The sequence below is a fragment of the Meriones unguiculatus genome, chromosome 3, assembly GCF_030254825.1.
Source record: "Meriones unguiculatus strain TT.TT164.6M chromosome 3, Bangor_MerUng_6.1, whole genome shotgun sequence".
Classification (NCBI taxonomy): Eukaryota; Metazoa; Chordata; class Mammalia; order Rodentia; family Muridae; genus Meriones; species Meriones unguiculatus.
The window spans coordinates 53,059,156-53,084,692 of NC_083351.1; the positions used below are offsets into that span (position 1 = coordinate 53,059,156).

Consider the following 25,537-nt stretch of genomic DNA (forward strand, 5'->3'; position numbering starts at 1 on the left):
CATTTGCCCAGGGTAGCCAGCACTGGGGGGTTCAGTTGATTCCTGGGGTCAAGAAATTACAGGTCAAACGGGTGAGGTTCCCAAAAGTAAGTGACAAATCAAGCTTGGGGGGAGGAGGGTGTGTCTGGATGGATTCCACATCCGTGTAGCATAATGGATAACTTTCAGAACAGTGCACAGCATCTTCGCACTGATTGTCACATATAAGCTGTGCTGCCTATCAGCATACCAGATACATGCCCACTTCTAGAAAGCACTAACCTCACCTATAAAAAAAAAAAAAGAAGGAAAGAAGAAGAAGAAGGGAGGAAAGGAAAGAAAGAAATGGAAATGCTGTGATGCATTTTAGTCATCTGATGTGAACTATGGTGTTGGAATTTAACTGTATTAGAAATGAATGTGCTGCTTCTGGTAACTCTGCTAACTAGTCTCAAAAAAATCTACTTTCTATTGCTAAGACAGACAAGAACCTCCTTTATTAAGACCCAGTAAAATGAGACACATAGATCCAGCCTGGAGTCTCAGAAGACTGGCCCCACCACTCCCAAACATCACAGGTTAACGGTCACTGACGGTTGTCAAGTGTAGTCATGCCTGGGAAACAAGATTCCCATCCTTTTAAACTGGTGTTATAACTAAGAGCTATATCAAATAATGACGATGATGATTAAAACAAAGCAGTATTCCTAGAACTGTGGACACTTAGGAATTAAAGGTCTATTTTAATGATACTGGGTAGGTAGAGTGACACCAAAGATGTCTAGATAATAGAGGAATACTATAGTATTTCGTTATTTCACACATGGAGAAATAAACATACGGTGTGTCCTACCCTAACTCCCATGCACCTCTCCAAATTTTTCAACACTACATTCCTTAACATCACACGCCAATCCCATGATTGGCACCTCATTGTCTGATGCAGAAAACCTTTAACAAATACCTGAGAGACAAAGCCAATCTCTCACCCGCCTTTCCAGAGAAATACCTATTTACCAAAACCAAGACGGCACATTCTCTTAGTGGAGGTTTGGAACAGAGCTCAATGTTACTGTCACGCGCGGTGTAAGGAAAGGATGACCGACGTTCTTATTTACCATTTTGGCTTCTGAATGCATTGGCTGAACTTGGGGAGAAGCACAGGGATTGCTGAGGTTCGGGCCTTGCATGCTCATGATGCTGGAGTTTACTGACATTGGTCTCTCCATCTAAGAAAAAGGAAAGTAACACGGTTAGAAGACAGAAGAGCAGTGGGGACTACAGACGAAGCTGCGCTTTGCTTTGGTCGGGGTCTGGGGAGGTCATTAGGCATTTCCTTGAAGAGCCAAGAAAACACTGGCTTGGGGTAGGGTGTAATGCACTCTCGAATCTTGAACCTGAGCACGTTAAAGAATCTCCCAGTTCTGTGTGTGCTCTCAAGAAGATTCTCCAGGCCAAAAAGAACCACCTGGTCTGGCAGGAATTGCCAAAGAAAACTACCAAATGTTTCTACTTTGCCACACACTTCAACCATCACCAATCATGTTTATTTTTGTTTCTCTAAAGAATAACTTATGCGTAAAATGTTAAAAGATTATATAAGTTATCAAATGGTTACCTTAAGAGGCCTTTGGCATTAGTGTAACTGAAATTTTATATAATAAACACAAGTTGTTTGGCAATAAGAAAAATAACATCAATTTTAAAACAACTTTGTCTCCTGGAGTTACAGTGTATTAACACAGTCAAAGTGGCTCAGGGCATGGTGGCGTAGGCCGTGATCTCCACACTTGATGAGCAAATACGGGAGGAGAGTAACTTGGAGGTTGCTTTAGGCTACGTAGGGCATTCTAGGCCAGCCTGAGCTCCACAGCACCACTCCATCTGAAAAGCAGAACAAAACCAGAACCCAACACTCACAGTACTCGCCCCTAGCCTGTCTCCTACTCTCAACCTGGCCAAGATTCCACACAGCTGTCGTGTGAGTTGCGCAGAAGGCTTAGGCTTTCTGTAACAAAGAGAGAGCCCAGGGTTGGGGACTATACATCGAGGTGAACAGCTTCACTTGCGTGCCCCCTTCCCGGCCCACCATTATTAGAGGGAGGAGCACTGCAATACCTGAACATCACTCTGGCATGTTCAGGGTGTTCCGTTGGGCAGTTACAGGCTGAGGACACTAGCTGACCTACCGTGGAATAGATGTCTTTCTCGATTTTAGAGCTCTTGGGATTTTGGAGCATTTACATGTACATAATGAGATAGCCAAAGGGCAGAATCCGTATCTAAACATGAAACCCATTACTGTTTCAAACGCATCTTATATATACAACTGTAGTTAATACACTAAACTGTAGTGCTCCCGATCTCAAAAGGTTTCCGATTTTGAATTTACAGATTAATCCACTTGCATAGCAAAAATTCTGTGTCAGTACAGAAAGAATGCATGTGATCAGTAATATTTTCTGTTAAGGAGAAAATTTATACTTTTCAAAGAATGAGTGAAATCAAATATACTGATAACCATGCAGAAAATAGGCAGACTTTCTCTTGGTTGAAAACTGATGCTTCAGTATATTTTTTCCAAAGGGTGGAAATGTGGTTAGAAATATGGGGGTTCCCCGTACCCAAGCTTAGCCTATGTGACTTTGGAAACTAGAGAGTTTCTCACAAATGAAACTGCAAAATGGAGTGTGGAAACTTCCCTAGCTTGGGAGCAATCTTGAGTCGAATGGACCTGGAAAGGTCACTTAGGTGGCTGGGGTTCAGCGACCGCGATGGCTTTTGTACTGACCCCTGGCACAGGCATCTGGTTATTATACTGTTTTGTGCAGTCAGGCTAAAAGCTAAAAGCTTTCTTCTGAGGTCAGTAGGCAGCCTTCTCCTAGCCTGGATCAGCTGACCTGCTATCCAGCAGGGGTGTGGGAAAGGTGTCAAGAGAAGCTAATGAAGGCCAATTTCCTGAGGTCTTGATAATTCAGCAAAATAAAACGTCCACCCCAGGTGTGCTCTAACTCTCCAGGCAGCCTAGGTACTCTATTTTTAAATCATTTGAGTTGTGATAAAATATACTTAACATAAAATTTACCGTTTAACCCGTTTTAAGTGCTCTTAAGTTGAGTATCATTAAGAACATTTGCAGGCTGTAATTAAGTTGTGAAGAAGTCAAGAAATGTTCCTTACTTAGAACTCTCATCCCCAGAGGCCAAGAAACAAGAGAAATGGAGCAGCGTAAGACCCTTTATTCCAGTGGGGTCTCTTATAGAGAGGGAAATTAAAGTCCAGGTGAGTTGGCCTTCCAATTTCTAGAAGGAAAAAAATATCCTAGCTACACAGGGGTGAGGACAGTCTGATTGTGGCTTCCTGATGAGGAGTCAGCAATCCTGTTCGTTTTGTTTAAAGTAGTTGTTTATGATTGTTTCTGCTCCATTACGCTCAATACTGATTCTGAACAGGCTGCTTTCTGTATCTATTGAGAAGAAAGCATGGATTTTCTATCTTGTGATGACTGTAAGGTTGACTGTGAGCAAGCGTTAGTTCAAAACAAGCATCCTGGGCTTTGCTGTGCCAATGTCCTGCCTGCACCGTAAGCCTGGCTTTAAAGAGCTGGCAGGACACACAATGGCTCTGCTGAATGCCCAGCAGCATTTTACCACTGTAAGTAAATGACCCAGGCAAAGGTTAGGGTGTAGCTCAGTGGTGGAGCATCACAAAACATGTGGAGGCCCTGGCTCTCATCTCCAAACACACAAAAGCACCCATGTGGAGGAATCCTCTCTCTTCTCACACTAGAAAACAAGAGCTAGAGTGTCTGTAGTCTACTAATCTTTTGTGATAATAAATGGCTGTGCATTTCCCCAAAATTATGAAGGCATCCAACTTTCAAGTTGATAGGAAATCACTACTCAAGAAATCCTTGAAGGCCACACCTGCCAATTTGTACTCCCTGCATCTTTAGATCTAGCAGTTTGTGGCACACAAAAAGTGCTCACTAGGGTATATAGAATGGATGGATGGATGGGTGGGTGAATGGATGGAGGGATGGATGAATGAATGAATAGATGTATCATGTACCGTGGATCTAGGTGTTGTGAAGGGTATGGCCTGGCAACATAAAGCAGTTAAGAATCTCACCTTCACCTAAAGACAGTCTCAACGTTGATGCCCAAGGCCTCAAGATTTCCCCAATGGGAACTCTAAGGGATGGAGGAGCCCCTGACTGACAGTCCAGGAGACAGAGTCACAGCACAGGAGCTGGTTACGTGACAGAGGAAGATGAACCTGGATTTCTAGGGCCTGGGGATCCTAGGAATACCCCTCTGAGATTTTACTTCCGTTTTCATGAATGGCTTTACATCCCTGAAGCTGTGCATTATTGGTATTTTGTGTCAAATACTGCTTTGCTGAGAGTGTCCTGTACATTGTGAGACTGTCAACAACATCTACCCCATTCCACCTCTGACAGCCAACAGTGTCTCCAGATACTACATAGTATCCCCTGAGGGGCAGCACCATCGTCCCACCCTCACTGAGAACCACTGCTCTGTGATGACACTTGCCGTCGTGACCGCTGTGTCCTGCTATTGACTATAGTTTGGGAGCTTCTGCAGGGGCCATGCTCCAGACTTTTGGTCTACAGCGGCTCTTGACCATTCACCTGAATCTTTTGCTTTCAAGATAGAAATCTTTGAAGATTAAAAAAAAAACCTTTCATCTGAAGTATCAATAGTGGGTCAACCTGTGTGATAGGATGAAGCAGAAAATAGTACTAGTTTTTCAGGACTTCCAGCCCCAACCTCACCTCTGGAGATGAAAAATTAACTATGTAGAAATAAAAGATCTATGTCATGGCGTTTTTCTGGTTATTATTTGGAAATTCTGAAGAGAACATCGTTTGGGGCAAGTGGTATGTAGAAACTGAGAGATGACAGCTCCTGGTTGAAATCTCTGTGCAATGATAGTTGAAGTGAACAAAACCAAGGGTTTATGTATTGACAGTGCTGTTCTCCTAGATCAGCCAGACTAGGGAGAACAACCAGCACCTCCATCTATCCTCCAGCTCAAGAATACAAAGTGCTTCCAGCCTGGACCACTGAGCATTTGTAATGGGCAGGTCCATTTGTCTGAACTGAGTCCACATGACCTTCATTCCTCAGCCGACCCCACAGAGAACTGAGCCAGTCACGCAACAGGTAATAATCCAAGCTACTCGGTGTGAAGTGTGATACAGGCTCCGCCTATCACCTTCACCTATATGTGGTGCCAACGTTAGCGGACATTAAGCCTCCAACTGTTACCTGCTAACTTCTCATCTGTAAGTGAGCTTTTAGAACACAGTGGCACGACCAGGTTGACAGCACCTTAAGATGCTAAAATGTTCATGCTCAGTGTGTGGTGGGAGAGTTGCTAACTGGGTTGTCACACTGCTGCTAGGGCTTTCTAGAGTTGTCATGGTCCCATTCATTAAAATATAATACCAGGAACGATTGGGAAGATGGAAAGGGAACAGTCCTGAAAAAGGAGAACAAGACTTCCCCTCCCCATGTTGTTGGAGGGAAAGCGGTATACATAATATGCTAATGAGGAGTGGAGACTCTTCCGGTCACGTGTAGCTGTGCATGCCTGACAGCCTAGCACTAGGAGACAGAGATGAATTCAAAGCCAGCCTGAGCTGACCTTATTTTAAACAAAAATCAGTAAGCCAGGAGTCTGAATTCTTGGGTTTATATCTTGACTCTTTCATGTACCAGCTGCACATCCTTAGCCAGGAAACAGGACCCTGTGAGCCTCCACTTTTTCATCTGTGACATCGGTACAGATGTATGTATCTCAGAAGTTTGCTGTGAATGAAAAGAGAACGTGTGCATCATTTTGTAGCTGAAAGAGCAGACTTTGGAGCCAGGTATCTTGAGTTCAAAATCTGTCTGCTCTGTTTCTCAGATGAGCAAGTCACTGGCCTAACTTCCTTCCTTCAAAAGATGGGGACCATTACAGATCTCCTTGGGAGACTGTTTCATGTGCTGATGAAGTGCTTGCAGAGTGATCAGCATAGAGCAAGCACTAGTAAATGCTACGATTTGTAGAACATGATGTGCGTAAACCCAGATTACCAGCTATTATGTGCCTAGAACCACCACTGTCCATTTGATGGTTATGTATATGATTCAAGATAGAGACTTGGGACTGTAGCGAGCCCTTGGTATCCCCCTGGAATTATCACTAGAGCACCAGTCTATGCTTTGATGCCAAAATCTGTGACTGCTTACGTCTCTCATACAAGATGGCGCAGTATTTGCTTATAATCTGCATACACCTCCCATTTATATCATCTTATCCTACCTAATATAACAGGAAAACTCTGTAAAAATGTTAAACTGCATCATTTTGGAATAATAACGAGGAAAAAGTTCTGTACATGTTGAGAAAATATGCATTTTTTAAAAACAATACTTTTAGTCCATGATTGGCTGAATTGTGGGAATGGAATCACAGACAGGGGGTTGACTACAGCTATAAAACGATATCTTTCTGAACAAATTCCATTCCTTTTGTGTGGAAGCCTCGGTTGCCACCAACAGGTAAAACAGACTGTGCCCCATAGCCAAGCCCCAAAGGACAGGAAAATGCCTAAGGATGGGTACACGAATGCCCTATGCAACCTGGCCCCCAGATCAAATGCACTCAGAGGCAGCTACCTTCTTCCCAGGCAGCTCATCTCTCAGCTCCTCCCTTTCTTCTCTAGAGTCTCAGCAGTGGTGGGAATTCCCTACAAGCCCTCCCCTCCCCCCCTGAAATGCTTACAGGCATCAAGACGGCAGAAGATCCTGGCATGGTGGGGTTGGGCAGGGTTCCAGGCATGGAGGCCGGCATGGGCTGCCTCTGTCTGTTGTGGAGATGGAGCAGAGATGATAGAGAGCCTGGGACAGGCCTGGGGACAAAGAAAAAACAAAAACAAAACAAAAAAACAACCACATTATTCCTGATGGCCTGGGTCTGTTACCCAGCTTCTAAAACCAATGGGGACACCAACATCACAGGCAAACAGATCAGATCCTCTGATGGGAAAAGCCACATAATTGAGGATATTAGGGAAATAATAACAAATAAAACACATGCCTGGTTTCCTTCCCGGCTTCCTAGTTAATACAACAAATTCTACTTCATTTCCTGACCCGTTATCTAACTGATGTTCAGTGGAAACATTGGTGTGTCTCCAATAGCTTCTGCTTCTAGGGAAGACAGTCTGAAGCAGAGTGGCCATTTATTCCTGTCTCAACCTCTGGGGCAGATCTAGGTCCAAGGGAATATTAACCCACACCTTTGCCTTGAGGCCCGCCTGGCTTTGCTCTAGCTGCATGTTCATTCCACAATTACAAAGTAAACTCCATTCATGTATCCCTGGCAGAAATACATTTTGACTTTTTTGTAGTTTCATTATGAATGGAAAAACACAAAGCTGGGACACAAACAAATGCAGCTGGACCACGGGGCCTGGCACCCGACTCAGCCTTTCTTAGGGTGAGTCCAGATTCAGCCTCCTATAAACAATCTTCTGTTTCATAATGTGAGGTGTTAGGCTGTTTGACAGAAATTGATTTGGGCCTGACCTGCAATATTTGAGTAAGCATTTCTCAGGGGGATGCATAGTTTGAAATTTTACTTCAACTTGCCAAACAAAGAGAGAGAGAGAGAGAGAGAGAGAGAGAGAGAGAGAGAGAGAGAGGCCTGAAATTGATTTAATGAGCCAAGGAATGTAGAGTTGAGGGAAAAGGGGAATTATTTGTGATTTGTGTTTATTAAAAATGGCAAACAAGTAACTTTGTAGCTGTATTCTCAATCTCCCTGTACTTCTCCTCTACATAGCTGGATAAATATTAAACCATGAAATTAAAGTAAATGGTGAACAAAAAAGCCCCAAGTCTTCTATATTCAACCCTCTAAATACCTGAATATTCTACTTCCCAAATCATCGAATTTTCTAAAGATAATAAAACATGTGACCCCCCCCATGCCAAAACCTGGTAAGGCTATAGCTAGAGGGGTTCAGTGCAGGCCATTGCCTTCCTTCAACACGGCGTTCTCTACCCTGTCCACAGCCCTATGACACCACAAGATTCTGGCTAGAGTTTAATCAGACCATCACAGCCCAGTGAGCGCCTCACCTTAGCATCACAGCCCAGTCCAGAGCCCCATGGACCTGACCAAAGCCCCTGCAGAGCACAATGGCACTGTCTAGAGCCCCAGGAGAGCACCACGGTGCCATTAGAGCCCCCAACAGAGTGCCATCAGCCAGTCTAGAGTGCCATTGCAGCATGGAGGAACAAACAGTGCAGAGCTGGCAAAGTACCACAGGCCAGTTCAGGGTCACAGCTGAGCCATGGAAGGAGCTACTCTTCCATGATGTTCTGGCGACTCAAAGGGAATTGTGGGCTAAGGTGGGACAAGAATGCCAGCATGCTCTTCCTTCACAGTGCTGTTAAAATTGCAAAGAAGATTTAAATTTTCCCCTCTTTTTACCCAAGAGCTTTCTTGAAAATTGAACTCCTTATCACAGTTACAGGTACCCTAGAAGGATTAGTCATCAATTAGTCAAGACTGATAGGTCCAGGAAGGTGCCTATGTGAAAACGTAAAAGAACACAGAGCATACCACAGAGGTTGTGTGGACACAAAGGGCTGCACTAACAGCGTGTGTGTGTGTGTGTGTGTGTGTGTGTGTGTGTGTGTGTGTAAAGAAAAGCAGGTTAGCTAAGAAGCTTACAGCAATGGGGCGCGTCATCACAAATGAATCACCAAGACCGTTTCTTGACATGTGCCCTGGGAACCTCTGCAAAAAGGACTGACCGCTGCCCCTGGGTAGGTGTGAAGATCCTTGGGCTTCCACAGTTCCAACAGGCTTCGGGGTCCAGCTGCCCCCAAACACTCTAGGACAGAGGTTCTTAACCTGTGGGTCACAACCCCTTTGGGGGTTGAACAACTGTTTCATAGGGATTGCGTAAGATCATCAGAAAACACAGATATTTACATTATGATTCATAGTAGTGGCAAAATTACAGCTATGAGGCAGCAACAAAAACGATTTTTAGAGCTGGGGTCACCACAACATGACGAACTGCAGTAAAGGTTCTCAACACTAGGAAGGTTGAGAACCACTGCTCTTGGAGCTTATAGCTTATGACTTCGCCATGTCTCAAAGTCTCTTTAGAGGTGGTTAGCACAGTCTGAGAGCTACGGAATGGGACTCAGACAACAATCAACACTTGTCTAGAGCTCCCATTCTGATGTTTGTTCGGGAATTGTGCTGAGAAGAGTGGTATGTCAGTTATCGAGTGCTGGAGAGGTTGCTCAGTGGTGAAGATTCCTCACAGCTCTTGCAGAGAGCCCTCGTTTAATTTCCAGTGCCCACATGGGAGCTCACAACCATCTGAATTACAGTTCCAGGGGATTACATGTGGTGCCCATTCAGACAAGCATGCAAAAACACTCTTACGTACAAAATTAACACAATTCATTAACAGTTCCCTCAGACCCAATGTTCATCATCGGATTTATAGTCTCACAAGAGGCAACATTTGCTGAGAGCAGCTCTCCATGGAACTGTTCAGCCACTATCTCCCTCCAAATAGATGTCTACGCCAGCATGTCTGTACACGTGTAACCATGTCTGTACATGTGTAACCGCATCCTTCACCAAGAATTGGTCACTAGAGGGAAGCTACAAGAAAACAAAAACTTAAGAGAAAGCCAACTGAAGTCCTTTCTATGTGTTAGGTAGGTCTGTAAGCTCATGCTCAAGACTCAAGGTCAGGCAGCAAGGTACATTACCATCATTTACTGTCTATTTCTAACTTGATATGATGAATAAACGGCCTAAGTGACCAGATTTTATCGATGTGTTATCTTTTTAAAAGGAATTTAATTAAAGAATACAATGGATACGAATGGAAATGGTAAAATAATTCAATTTAAAGTGAGTTTTTACTCCTTTTCCAAAGGCTGGAAACTCCCAAGTGTACTGAATCACCAGGGAACGGAATACTTCATTTAATCCAATAATTAAGTTAGCTATTTCCACACCCTGCATAGATCTACTAGATTTTAAAATATCAAGTATTTCCTCTTTACTTAAGAAAGCCTTTCAGGGGACCTGACTCCCTTGGGATTAGAAGTTTCCAAGTGATGCCAATCAGGCCAATTAGCAATGCACACTTGGAAGGAAATATGACTACTCAAGATCCTCCTGCGCTTGAATTCTGAATAATTTCCATGTCATCATTTTTTATAGATTCTGTGAATTAGTTTTCCAAGCCCTTTTACCAAACCAACAGAGTTTTCTGGATTCCTTGCATAGGCTTTTAAAATTACAAGTAGTGAGAAAAAGTAAGGCCTCTATGTAGCCATTATAACTTCCAGAAAGGATCAGGTTTGGGAGTGTGGCTCAGTGGACACAGTGTACCTAGTATGCTCGAGAGCCTGAGTTGTGCCCTACACAGCAAACAAACCAACAAACACCAATTAGCATATGAAAGATTGTCCCCATCAGCTCGTCCAAAGAAACCATAAATGTATCCAGAATAGTCACACTACTGAAGCCAGAGAAACAACAGAATAGCTGCATGCATTATCTTATTCCTTTTGTAGGTATTGATTTTTTTCTTATTTAATCTATAGTATTCTTTGTATGTTTCACTTGGTGTTTTCAAGTAATTTTGAAAATGTTTTTATATCCCAGTTTCCCGTGACTTGAGACAATGCGGTGTGGTAGGTAGGATCATGTTACTCCCACTGGCACTTGGGAGTAAACAAAATATAGATATATTTTTCACTTGCCTATAATTACACACATTGTGGAAGGGACCAGAGCTTCCCACCTCTCATGACTCTGTCACTTCTGTAACTAGGCTATTATTGATTTTTGTGATAAAATAAACTCAGTCTATTTCTTTTGATGTTCACATCACTCTCTGAGAGCACCACTAAGTAGTGAAATTCCAGAATACTGCTAATATGAGAAATCATTCACCCATGTGAAAGTCTATTTTCTCCTTTAAGAAAAAAAAAAAAATAGGTAAATAAACGAAAAACCTTTCCAACAACACATCACTTAGATTCTGAAAATCAGACGGCAAAATAGCAGTAAAGTTATGAAAACAAAGCTGGGACAGCCTTTCCTCTAGTACAGGCTTGTTGCCATGAGCTAGTCATTCCAGATCTCGGGCCAGCTGAGCCTCCTTTTTAATAACCATATGCCTCTAGGTAAAGTATTTCTACTAAAAATTATTGAGGCATGGAACAAGGTAAATGTGTGAGCTCATGTTGGATTGTTCAATTACTGAACTGAGGCTGCACTAAGAGTTTTCCAGCTTGACAGATTACCCCTCTTTACACACTTGTATAAACACCGCGCTTACGGCTGAAATCTATGTAAGCTTTTCTTTCAATTAAAATGTCAAGTATGACAGACTGTGTTTTCACTGTCCTTTGCAGAATGATAGGTACCACAGCAAGAGGTTTCATGTCCTCATTCCCCCCCCAAAGGATGTTTTTCAGTCTAGGGGTGTCTGAATAGCCCAGCCTGTGGTTGCCAGTCTTCCTTGCTCTAAGTCTGTCTCATTCTGTCTGAGTAGCTTGGGTCTGGGAGGTCTAAAGTAGGACTTTGTAGCTTGATCTCCTTTCCCAGGCCTTCCAGTGATCTGTGGTACCCAGGCATTGCTTAGAGACTATCAGGACTGATAGATCTGCTACAGGGCCAAAGCAGAAAGGGTAACCCTTTGACCCAGACACACACACACAGTTAACTGAGAAAATCAGAAGCTCGGTTCTAAGCATGGAAAGACATGAAAGCAATGTGAGGGACAAGAAGAAATAATCATGTAAGGAATTGGTAGGAGGCAGGATTTTCAAAGCTTCAGAGGGGGGAAAAAAGGAAGTGTTAAGCAGGAAATTGATTCAGGCACTAAGCTGGGAAAAACGTTCCGGAAGTTGTGAGCTCCCCCATTTCATCTGCCTGATGAAAACATAGCCTAGGCTATCTCAAAATCCCTTGCAACTCTAAGACGCAGACTGTAGGACATGATAAGGGAGATAAGTGTTTAATCTAGCAAGGATGGAAGGGAGCTTCATTGTCACGAGAGTGCCATTCCCCAATCACTGCTTTGTGCACTGTGCTTCATTGTGCACCTGGTATAATGTCTATATTCAAAGACACCGAGATAGTATACAAAATGGCTCTGAATACTGAGATCGCATGTAAACTATGACTAACTTCCTCCCCAGCCTCAGATGTCCCTATAAAAGTCTTTTGTTACGCCCATGCTTCTTTCTCACTTCCATTTAACACCATTTCACACACACACACACACACACACACACACATACACACACACACACACACACACAGCCATGGTTGACCAGTATGCTTGCTATTTGCCTCTGAAAATAAAAGTTAGACTGAAGTATTGTGAACTAAATTGGCCAACTTTTTTTTATGAAATATGAAATAGGGAGAGTAAAGTTCTAAAGATGACAACATAGATCTTCAGACTTTTAAATCTAAGGAGGTGTTTTCTAATGGGTAGAAATATTCATCTACCCATTCCTTTGTGAAATAGAAACTTTAAATTCCCAGTATTGCAAAGAAGGCAGATTGTCCGGATCATCAAGCGGAAGACAAGATATGAATTTCTTCCATGGGTGACAATTTCACTGCATAATAAGTGGTGAAGAACATGGACTCAGAAGTTGGGCTGGCCAGATAGAAAAGTGGTCTCTGCCATGTATTAGTTGTGTGATCCAGAGGGAAATTACCTTATCTGCCTCTCAGTGGTTAAAATGGTGTTTTAGTTTATTTATAAAACATCATGATCAACGCTTGAAGAGAAAAAGATTTATTCCTACTTACAACTCCCAGGTCACAATCCATTCTGAAAGGGAGTTGGGCAAGAACTCAAGCAGAAACCATAGAGGCAAAAACCATGGAGGAGAGCTATTCATTTTCTTGCTCACTAGTTCCTTCTTATTTTGCTTTCTTTTACAGCCCAGGACCCCTGTCTATGGATGGTACTGCCTCTAGGAAGCTGGCTCCTCTCCCATCAATTAGGAAATGCCTCATTGACATACCCATTGGCCAGTCTGATCAAGACAACCCCCAAGTTGAAATCTCAAATAACTCCAAACTCCATCCAGTCGACAACTAACTGAAACAGAAATTGGTACTACCAGGAATGGGACATAAATGTGACAGACCTTACCTTGATCCCTGGGGGGGTAGGATTATGAAAGCATTTAGAACTCAGAACTGGAGAAGAGACTGAATGCTCAGAGCTTAAATGGCTCTTCTTGAAAACTTAGAAGGCAAGAATATTGAGAGAAATTCAGATAATGGAGATCTAAGCTTGTAAAGTTTTGGATGGAAGAAAAGACTCTATTGGGGCTGTTTGTGTGGTACAGGGATAAGAATTGGCTGTGAATAACAAGCGACCAATACCATGGAGGTGAAACCTTGGCTTTTGAGGGACAATGGATGCTGATAAGCTGGGGCTGGAAAATCAGCTGTGACTAAGAGACCAGCATCACTGAGGTGAAATTTTAGGGGAAGTATTTCCTGGGGTCAGCAACAGAGTAAATTAACTCAGCAGTGAAAGGGAAGGCCAAGCCAACAAAAGACAAATGATGTTCTTTCTGCCCTGCCCTTTAAAATTTCTGCTGTGACTAGAATGCTCAGCCACATTTGGGGTAGGCCTTCCCACATAAATTTAGCAATCAGGGTGATTCGCTAGCTGAGGCATCCCATAAGGTAATAATAATTCATACCAAACTGACATTAAAATCAAGTGACAAGTGAGTCGACAGTAAAATTTACATGTGATAGCATACTGAATACACTGAATAATAAAAATAGCCGTTACTATTTTTCTTATTATTCTAAAGCACTGATCAAACAACAGATTAAATATCATTGTCTTAGTTAGGTTTATGTTGCTATGTTAAAACACTATGACCGAAGCAACTTGGTGAGGAGAGGCTTTATTTTGCTAACAGGTTACAGCTGATTATCAGAAGCCAAGGCAGGAACTCAAGGCAGGAAACTGGAGGGAGGACCTGAAGTAGAATTGTAGAGAAATGTTGCTTACTAGATTGCTCCCCCTGGCTTTCTTGGCCATAACCCAGGTCCACCTGCCCAGGGGGTACTACTAGCCAATGAGCTGGATCCTCCCACATCAATCAGGCTTATCCCAGGACAATCTTATGGAGATTTTTTTTTTCTTAAATGAAATTTTCTTTTTTCAATTGACTCTAACTTGAGTCAGTTTGACCAAAACTAACCAGGACAATCATATTTCCACCAACAAATTGTGATTTAAAGTTGAGATCTTAAAAACCACCAATATTTAGCTTTAATTAAGGAACTATAGCAATACACAGAGTTCAACAGTTCCTGCATATCTATTCTTTAACAATCCAGCAGCTTCAGGTTTCCAAGCCCTTCTCCACAGAATAAAATGGGCCCTTCTCACTCAGAACTTTAGAGAACTGCAGAATGATATCATATTATTTCTAAGAAAAGGCTCTTGCAAATATTTCCTCAAATGGAACCAAACTAGTTCCCCAGAGACCTTGGTGTCTTGTTTTTCCTGACAAAAGCCAACAAAAGCAATAATTGGGAAAACAAAAAAGCTGCCTAACACATATTTTAAAAAATTATGTAATTATTCCAATTAAAAAATATGAGAGGGAATGAATTACCCTGTTGCCTGTAACTTTTTTGACTGGGCTCACACTTCACAATGTCTCATCACTAAGATCCTAAAGACAAATGGGAAATACAGCATTTCCCCCTTTTAAAAATGAGACAAAGAAGTTCATATATAGCCCTAAGAAAGAAAGCTTTAAGGAAAACATGCAGTCTCCTTTTCCAAGATGGTTTAACTTCAAGCAAGGGCCTCTGCTGATAAGGAGCTGCTCCCAATGTCCCTTGATAACTCTTCTTCTAGTTACACAAATTTACAGGTGTTTAACCAGAGAATTCTGCCCTTTGGATCTATATCCTATTTTCTGCCCCATGCAAGACCTCCATCTTTCCATTAAAAAAAAAAAAAAAATAAGAAAAACCTAGCCAAATAGCAATGTCAATAGCACTGCCGTGGAGCTCCTCAAGGGTTCCTGTAATCCCATCTCCCTGTAACAGAACACAACAAACTTCTAAGACTTCTGACTACCACCCCTCCAATGGATTTGCTCTGTTATTTCTAGTCCCTAGCCTCTGCTCCATTCCAGGTAATATGTCTACATTTTCCTTCCAACCATAGACCTCTGACCTGAGTCATTCTCACTACCTTTCTTAGGCAATCCTATTAGATTGGGGCTGTTTAATAATGCTCTCAATACCCCTTGTATTTTTTTTACAATTGTATCTATTGATATTTAATCACCCAATAAACCCATCTATCAATCACTCATCAAAGATGAATCAAGCAATAATATATTTGAAGATGCTGTATATTCCCATTCAGGGGGGAAATGGTTTGGTTTTCTCGGTCATCGGTATAAAAATCTTTTACAAGTTTCCCTTTGGGAAGAATTTAATAACAAGAAATTAGTATGTTCCACTGTTGTTTTGGAGTTTATCATTTCAGCTTTTCTATTGCATTTCATCAATTATTGAGTGATTTTAAAAAGGTCTCTCTAAAGTTGAGGCTGTAGCTCAGGTTTATAACACTTTATGGCATGGTGAGGCCCTCACTGGGTTATACTGAAGTAGGGGTAGAGACAAAAAGAGGAATCTCTCCTTGTCATTACATAAATATGGGTACCAATAAGCTTCATCAGTCAGATATTTTGTTTATCTTATCTACCAGGACAGGTGCTCCTGTACTTCAAGGAAGTGCAAGACACATACTTCTGGAATCAATGAAAACATAGATACGCAGGATCCTATCTACTGCAACAGACATTGCAGAACAGTATTCAAGTGCTGAATTATGAGAAGAATTTAACTGAATGTAAGTCAGAAGCCAAACTCTAGTGTTCATCAACAGACTCCCACACCCCATCTGTGGTCCTTTGTTTTGGTACTGGGGTTGGAACACAGAATTGTGTGCAGGCTGGGCCATTTCTGGTCCTAGAAAACATGAGGTTATACATATCTTATGTTCATGTCCTTTAGGTTAAACTCGAGCTTTCAGGTGAGTCCTTAGATCCATTTGGGTTTGTATCAGCTAAGCCAGTTTCCATTTCAAGTGCCATTTGAGGTGTTTCGTACCAGAAGGCCAAGAATGGTTCCACACTCATGTCTCCAATCTTCACGTCCCCAATCTATATGAATAGCATGACTAACTGTAGAGTTATCTGCATAATGCCCTAAGCTCTGCTCTCTGAGATGCCAGTTACCCCACACTGTGGTCAACTTACATGGTCACTGCCAGAAGTGTCTGAAGCCCAGTTCATCGCACAGGCTAAATCTGGGCCTCTGTGTTTATCAGTCAGGCACTACTGATGCCTTTATTTTATAGACGTAGTATCTGATGTCTTGGAAACCATAACTTCTTTCTTTTTAAGTGAAGGCCTGGCAGTGAGAAGCCAATACAAGTAAAACAACGACAACAATAATAATAATAATGCCAGCAATCTGCATCCTGCTGAGGCCTTGAGGGGTCTGAGAGCATAAGGCTATGCTGAGGAGGGCATTAGTACATGCCTGCAGCCACCGCAGACGAGGGTTTGCTAGAGCTTTCATATGCTTTAAGAGAAGGAGGAGTAATAGGAGGAGAAACCCAAGTTTATGATCATTCTGTAAAGACTGTTAAATCATTTTCCCTCCTGTTTTTTTTCCTCTCTTTCTTTTTTAATGACTGATTTCTGCACCGTTAATCTGAGTTAGTCCTGCCATCAGGTGGATTCATTTGAGCTAACCCAAAACACCACTGGATTAGTTTCTGATGTAATATTCTAAGGGGAAAAAAAATCCATTTCCAAACATGACATTTTTTCCATATAAAAAGCTAACAGTTCTTTGTAAAGGTCATTTTATAAAGGACCCTAAACTCCTAAGCAGTTTGGCCTTGACCACAGGTCAGCTGCTCACACAGGAAGATGACAGCTTTCCCATCAGACAATAAACTTCACGTTGCATCAATCATTCACGGAGTCACACTTAGGAAAGGCAAGTAAATGCAGAATGACAGACAGATGGAAAAGACTGTGGGCATGGCTCAGAGAAGGGTGCACACCTCACTGGTGGGGAGAAAACTTCTCTTCCTATAGAGGCATGTCTCCGAGCACCTCTTCCTGTTAACAAGCCTCCTGGCTTCCTAAGGACGAATAAGCAGGCCTGTGACTGGGAGCCTTGCCTTTTCCTTGAGATTGCTGCTTTTCTCATCCTCCAGAAATGAATAATTCATGGCAGCATTCATTACCACTCTTGCCTGCAGATTCTGTGGAGGCCCAGAACTCCCTGGGTTCCTAGACAGCAGGCAGGGCCCTACCCCCACCCAAGCTCTCTGCCAGAAACTCTGCTTAGGTTTCTCCTGGCTTTGCAGCCTGTCAGTCAGTATCTTTTAATTGAGTCGTTTCTGGTGGAATCTGCCATTGGCACAAGCCACCTAAAACTAGATTTCAAATTTACAACTGAAGTTTTCCCTGAAACAGCATCAGCCCCAAGAAGCTCCAGTGGAAGCAGAAGTTAGAAAAGGCCCAAGAGATCTCTCCATGGCCTTCATAGGGGTCTCTTACTAATGCCTTTACCTAACTTCTTGTGGAACCTTGAGGAGAGGCTCCGCCCACATATCTCCAGGGAGGGCGAACCTGTGACACTCTCCACCCCTACCCTTTAGGAGTTGGTACTGGAATTCACTGTTCTGTGAGTGTACGTACCTTCAGCAGAGGGGAGGTGTTCCTGTTCTAGAGGGAGTAGCTTTGACAGCTGGACACCATACTTGGCTAGGCAACCAGGTGCTAAAAGCTTGATCTCCCAAGAGCAAGTATCTATTCTGTTCTATTCTATTCTGTTCTGTTCTGTTCTTTCTGACTCTATTCCATTCTATTTGGTGTTACTGAGGAGGGAACCCAGGGACTTAGAAGTGTCAACCAAGTGCTCTAGCACTGGAATGTAAGGCCCCAGTCTATCCACTTCTACCTTTTTTTTTTTTTTTGAGGCAGGTCCTCACTTTGTAGCTCTCGCTGCCCTGCAACTAAGGACCAGGCTAGCCTAGAACTCACAGAGATCTTCCTGCTTCTGCCTCCCAAGTACTGGAATTAAAGTGCTACCACACCCAGCCGAGTCTCTATTCTTAACGATGAAGTAACAATTCCAAGAGGAGCCCTTGTTCCCCTACCTCCCACCCCCTACCACCCAGTTTAGCAAACACCCTTCAAGTTTATGTCCTGACAGAGGATACAAAGCTCAGCATCAGACTCCCCGGTCCCATAGTCCAGGTACTGAAGCAACCCTGGCCAGATCCAGGGTGAACACAATGGAGGGGCGGGAGTGAGAAGAAAGGTTGAACTCAGAGAAGGCTCCAGCAATGTATAGAAAAATACACAAAGGATGGCCTAAAGGGGGAAGCACAGGATCAAAACCATTTCACTCAAAGGAAGACTCAAAGGAGAAGTGTGGGAGGCAACAGAACAGTCTTCAATTTCCATATGACTCAGCGATTCCCAACTGTAGTCAAAGCAGAACAGCGGCAGCTTAACCAGAAATGAGCAGCATGGGACACAAGTTAGAAAAGAGCAAGTCCCCGAGAATAGACGGAGAAAAACAACCAAACGGCTAGTGGAAGTTTTAGCATTGCTCCTTGTTGGGCTCTTAAAGACAAAACTGTGAGCTGGGCGAGGTGGTGCACACCTTTAGTCCCAGTACTAGGGAGGCAGAGACAGGTGGATTGCTGTGAGTCCAAGGCTAGCCGGGTCTACAAAGCAAGTCCAAGACAGCCAAGGTTGCATAGAGAAACTCTGTCACAAAAGAAACAAAAAAGAAACAAAAACAAAACCAAAAAAACCCGTAGCTGTGTTCTTGTCCTTCCTGGGCTCAAGCAGGGAGGAAGGAGCAGGAGAGATGGCAGATCCCTTAATCCCAAATGAGGTCTATTTTCAATTATTTCAGCCAGGATGGTCCACAGAGAATGCGAGCTGTGCAGGCTGCCATGTCTGGTCTCCGACATGAGTATAGTGCCTGGATTGGCTGACAGGCCAAGCTGCCTCCTGGCTCCACTACAGACTAAGGACATGAGGTTCCTAAGTCCACTCAGCCTTACTGCTTTCCCTTCAACAGAACCATGCAGCTGTGATGTCAAAGTCACAGGGATGGCCAGAAGGGCATGTGAGAGTGTCCCGACTGTCTTTGGTCCCGGGAGGATACCAGCCTATATTCTATGCATGAAACGATGCACCTGATTTAATAATAATATCATTACTAGTGTCACTTTATAAAACAGATTAATATCATATTCCTATAAGGCTGGAAGTGCAGGATTTGGAAGAAAGATCCAGAAACAAACCAAGAGATGTGTGTCACTTGCACTATTGGGATGCCTGCGAGTGCCTGTTATCTTCTCCTGGGAGAGTCATGCCAGGACAGACGGCCCATGGTTTGGCTCCTACAGTGCATGTCAGTCATTCCTTTAGACTGGAGTGAAGAGAACACTGAGTTTGGCATTCAGTAGAAGCTATGGCTGTTGAATGACTTAATGATATTACCTTATCCTACCCTGTTTCTCAGTTCCTCACACCTATATCCGCATGACCTATCTGTGACAAGGGTAATTTTTATTTTAAATTTCTTTCTCTAGGTCCTCACACATGTTAGGCAGTTGTTCTAGCCATGCCTCCAAATCTATATCTGGTTTTCGGTTTTGTTTGTGTTTGTTTATTTTGGTTTGGTTTTATTTTTTGGTAAACACCATGGTTACTTGAAGGACCATTCTGATTTCTAGGGAAGTTGTGGTCAGGTCAGAGCAGCCCCTGTCTTGAGCAAGGGACATGGAAGCAGGGTGGAGGTTCTAGGAAACTGTGACCACCCATTGGGGCGACCTCTCAGAGGTCCCTTCAAGCCCACTACCTTTGCAGGAGCACACCCTGTGAAGCTGAAGCAATAAAGTTCATAATTATGATACTCAGTATTTACTTTGCACTTTTTACCCAAGAATCTCAGAGACCTTCTCAGCCTGGGGTGGACACACAGGCAATAGGCCGAGGCTGTGGCTTCCCTGGGAACAAGGCTGCTTCCGTTAATAAGTAGCAAGATGAACTAGTGGGCCATGTTCTGTGTGTGAGCACACTCACCACATACAAACACAGCATGCACATACATAACAGGCAACAATAAAAACAACAATAACAAACAAAAGCAAAACCCTAATGGGGCTGTATTAGCTGGGTCAAACATTAGAACCTATACTTTATTCTTATCTATCACTAGCATGGTGTGTGTGTGTGTGTGTGTGTGTGTGTGTGTGTGTGTGAAGATGACTACTGGGAATCAGTCTTTACTTCCACTGTGGGATCTGGAGACCAAATACAGGGTATGTATGGGGCTTGTGTGGCAACTGCTTTTAACCCACCAAGCAGTGAAATGGGTTTAGACTCATTTTACTTTGCTATTTCACCCAAGCCTCCGCTTAATGTATTTGTGAGTACATTTGAAAGTGAGTGGCACATTGGTACACAGCTGTCATCCCAGTACCTAAGAGGCTGAGACAAGAGGGACACAGGTTGGGGTAAGCCTGGGATACATAGTGAGAATCTGCCTCAAAAAACAGCAAAGCAAACAAACTCCAGAATAAATGTGGATCAGTAAATTTTAAATATTTAAATGTCTACATCTGTTAAAGACATCAAGTTTTAAAAAGCTTGTTTTTCTTTTATCCTGAAAAACAAACAAACAAAAACAAAACCCTTTAGGTTGAAATGTTTTAGGAAAAGTCATGCAGAGCCCCCTTTCTCTCCCTTGGTGGCCCTGCATTGTGCCAAAGAGGGGTGACTTGCTCTGTACCCAAATTGCCCTCCAGACAGTCTTATTCCTGCCCTTAAATGAATGTGGCATTTGGGGTTTCACGTTTAAAATGTAATTTGGACTCATTTTAGATGTCTTCCTACAGCTTAATAAACATCTTCCCCAGACAGACTCAGGGTCTGATTTTAATTTGTGGTAGAGTTACAGGCAAAGTAAATGTCAATTTCAGCTACAGAGAGTAAATCTGTAAAAGAAATAGAAACAGAAAGTGACTGACAGCACACTTGGGTTCATACCATGTGATGCTTGCCCACAGGAAGTAGTGGCTCCCTGAGAAGCCCCTACACTGGCCTGTGATGAGAGCTGAGTTTCTCCTCAGGACCCTAAACTGTGACCCAGAACAGAAAGGCAGAGAGCTGCTTTCTCTGGATGTGTCAATTGGAAGTAAAATGGTAAAGTAGAGTAACTAAGTTGTTGTTGGTGTGGTGTGGCTTTGAGTATGAACACCCCACAGGGCCACACTGCCTAAGCCACTCATTTGCCGGAGGGGGGGGATGGGGGAGTGGACTAAGTCATCAATGCCTCCGAGCTTCCACTGTCCTGTGTATAAAATAAAACAGCTGACCAGTTATCTCAAAGACCTTTAGATCACTAAACTTACATGAGTTTATATGGTCCCCAATGTTAGGTAAGTTAAGAATAGATCTATCTAGAAGTCGAGGGAAATGGGTGAACAATTTCTTGCTGGATACTCTGAATATCACCTTCATTGGACAGCAAAATGCACCCTTGTTCCTGAGTATTGCTAAAGTAAGCCAAGCAGTGAAAGAAAGCAAGGTCCCAAAGAGCAGGAGAGGGGACAGCTTTTTCTCGTGTATAGACAATGACAAGCGTAAAAGAAAGGTTAAGCTTTATGTTAGTTGTTTGTATCTGCCATTTATTGTTGAACAGAATGGCATTTTGAAGAATTCAGGAAGACAGCCTCCCAGATGCATAGGTCTAACTTTTCAGTGCATGCCCATTGGCACTGGCTGGAAACCTGGCATTTTGAGAACAATTAAGATCCTTCCAACCTGAGAAAGGAAACATTGTCACTACCGTGTGGTAGCTGCCACTTGACCTGCCTATTGAAAAGCCAGGATGAGATTCCTTAATGGCCTATGCTGAGCCTGTGGATGACTGACCCCGGTCGTGGTGCCTGTGAAAGTTGTATGCATTAGCATGATGGGCCCTAGACTGCCTAGAGAGCCGCTTAAACATTCCTTCTAGGTGTTTCTGGGAGGGCGCAGCTAGAAGAGACTCATCTGCGCAGATACACTGAAATCAGCAGCATGCCTTCTCCAGCGGAGTGCCCGTCAAGCAACACCCAGAGAATCCGAAGGCAACCAAAGCTCTCAACGAAAGGAAAAGGGTACTGTCTCTCTGTGTGGTTGCTTGGCTTCACGCGATTTTGGTGAGGGACAAATTCCAGGGGTGCTTCTCATTCTTATGCCCTCAGATTGCTACTGGAATCTACACTGCCTGCTCCTCTGGATCTCCAGCCATTTGTGGAGCCTCTTGACTTTCATAGCCTCAGTCACTAGCTAATTCCTTAAGTTGGGTAGGTAGATGGTTGGACAGTCCTCCATGCACAATGGGGTTACATCTGCATAAATTCATGATAAGCTTACAAAATAGCTATATTTCATATATGTTGAAAGTCCTATCTTAGCTGAGTTTACATTAAAAGTGTTCAAAACACTTATAGTAGCCTATAGTTGAACAAAATTATTTATCCCAACCTTTATGCTATGGTAGAGTGTTTAATATATCATTTGATTTACTGGGTTCTGAGCTGAAAGGGAAACCAGAGAGTTGAAAGGGTATACTTTGCCAGCACCACAAACCACTGTCTGTCAGAGGTCACAAGCATCCATCTACCCATCCATCCATCTATCTCTTTCTTATTGGCGTGTTTCTCTGATGAACCCTGACTAATATAGCCTTCCATCTTCAGGTTCTGTTCCAAGAGAATAACCCATAAAACTGCACATATCCAGTAAGTGAACTAATTGTCTAGGTAGTAGCATCCATATCCTCATAGTGTTCTTTCATTATTCACCAAGTTCCTTTGTCTCCACTTCCAAAGTTGACCTGAACTCTATCCATTCTGGCTCTAGCCTCATTGAGGAGATCCTGGTCCAGACACTGTCTTCTCTTACTTGTTCTTCTGGAACAGTTTCTGCCTCTCATGCTGTTCCTCCAAAATCTAACTGCATTGTTGCCAGAATGATTTTTTTGTGCACTAAAGATTAGTTATGCCATTTCCCTGTATTTCAAAATTCTTCTGTGGCTTTCCTTTGCATTGAGGTCTTGATTTTTCCTAAGAGAAAGCATACTTTAAATCCTATATCTCCCAGAAGCGGTACTACTTTTCACCTGGATTGATATACCCAGCCCTTGACTTTCATTAATTTCCTTAAATGTACCAAGTTCTTTCTTATTCCAGCACCTTGCTTCATGCTTGTACCCTGAGCCTAGAATGCCTAGCCACCTGCTCTATCATGGACCAACTGTTATTCATCCTTTGTATCTTTGCTTAAATATTGCTTTCTTAAAGTTTTTTCTGAGGTATGTCTAATCTATGCAGTCACGCCTCACCCTGTGTTCACTATCAGAATACACTGCAGATGTGTTAAACTGCTCAGTATCTGCCTCATGCCTTATTCACATCCCATGATAACTGGGGATATATATGTCAGAGACAGTTATTCTGACTGATTTACCCATTGGGGAAGTTCATGCTTGCTTTCAGTCCATTCTGGTCCATTTAGAAGGAGAAGAAAAGAAAATAGCAGAAGAGAGCTACAAGGTTTATCGGTGAAGTCCATCCAGCGTAGCACAAACAAGGATGCTTGTCTGCTCTTGGTAACAGAGCTTCCTCAAGTCGGGGACTCTTTCTCTTACAAGCACAAAGGGGAAAATACCAAATGGTTTGTTCCAGGACTTTTTATTTTTTCCTTTAGGTTAATGCCAAAGCACTCAACTGTTCTTATGAGAATCAAGTGCTTTCCATTTTTTGCCAGTGGTTTCAATTGCTGAAACTCTCCAGAAGGGTCAAAAAATTTAACTTTTATATTCAGTTCCAAAGCATCAACCACATAAGCCAAGTAATCTTTTTATAAGTAAGGCATGCCGTATATTCAGAACTTGTTCTCAGAATCATGGCCTGCTCCACAAGGAGGATAACATAACTTCCACCATGTGTACAGTGACTTTCGTGTATGTGTGTGACAAAAATAAAATAAATGAAAGCAATTATCTTATGGTACAGTACGGATGAGAGAACTTGCTTTCTTAACACGGAGCCAGCTTAGGGTGGCAGAGAGACGTAAACCTTTGAGAATGGCTGCCTAGGGCAAACTTCAGGCAACCTCTTTGGTCCATTGGTCCATAGCCAGCATTTGTCTTTATAAATGAATTCCACGTCTTTATTAGATGAAGTAATTTTTGTTCATTATTTGAAACATACTTTAAATATTTTGTTTCATGATGTTCTAATACGATTCTCTGAAGATCAAGGAAGATGGAAAAAATCAATTATACATATTTTTTTTTCAAATTTAGAGTGATTATAAAAAGAATTACATTCCAATTTATTCATTACGATGTATATCGCTTGACAGCACCTCGACTAACTCAGATGGCCATGATTAAAGGTGTCCTTATGATAGATGCCTTTCCGTAGGAAATCCCAACACGTTTATTAAATATACCTCTCTTGTGGGTCTGTGTGTAGGAAACCATGGAGTAAGAACGATGGATTTCATATCAACATCAACCTTTCATAACAAAAATGAGTACCTGGACAGCCCAAAACTCATTCCACGTGGGAAGCCCGCTTCTAGCCAGGTTGTAATCCAGAGAATGGATCTCATTAAACTGAATCATATCTGACATAGATGAAATTTCAAAGTTGGCCCTTTGACAGATGAGCTAATTGGCTTTATCCAAAACAAGAGGAATTCTGGGGGCATTTAAATCATTAGACTTGCTGGGTCAGAGGCAGAGAAGAGCCTGGATGCTGGGCCTAGCAGAAACTTAGACTCATCTTCCTCAGTTCCCAAAACCTTCTAATGGGTTTCACTGTTTTCTTTCCAGCGCTTATCATAATCAAGGAACTACAAATTTGCATCCCTAATGCAGCCTTCTCAAAAGCTTGTTGACACCCTGTAGGTTTTGAATGACTCTTAATGCTGCTCTCCCTTTGGGCAGGTGCCCACACACTCCTTATATGGGCCTCAACCTATACAGTGTCTGCCTTACTCACAGGCTTATTTTTTTTAAATCCCTGGGAACCTATCTTAATTGCACTGTTTGAAAAAAGTGAAAGCTCAGAAGTCAGATGACTCAGAAAACACACATTTAACTGAATACACACACACACAGGGCTACAGGGAGTCCAAAGAACCTTCTCTCTACGTGTGGTAAATTCACTTTTTAGAGCTATTTTTATCGAAAGGAAATAGATATAAATACGACCATTTAGATAAACACAGGTTAGAGGAATAAGCTGGGACCCAGAGGGAGTCCATTCTTAAGTACTAGCTCTCCTCTACCATGCTTCTTTCTC

The 25,537-nt window shown here is 42.7% G+C and overlaps 1 protein-coding gene across 3 annotated transcripts in view; it reads right to left on the reverse strand.

The window, feature by feature from the left end:
• Creb5 (cAMP responsive element binding protein 5) overlaps positions 1 to 25,537 on the reverse strand; it is a 393,743-nt gene that overhangs the window by 90,062 nt on the left and 278,144 nt on the right. For all 3 annotated transcript variants that reach the window (XM_021647908.2, XM_060379986.1, XM_021647917.2), the window contains 2 exons: positions 6,778 to 6,904; positions 1,098 to 1,208 (listed from right to left, as the gene is read on the reverse strand). In XM_021647908.2, the coding sequence (XP_021503583.1) occupies positions 1,098 to 1,208; positions 6,778 to 6,904 (238 nt within the window). The remainder of the gene's footprint in view (positions 1 to 1,097; positions 1,209 to 6,777; positions 6,905 to 25,537) is intronic.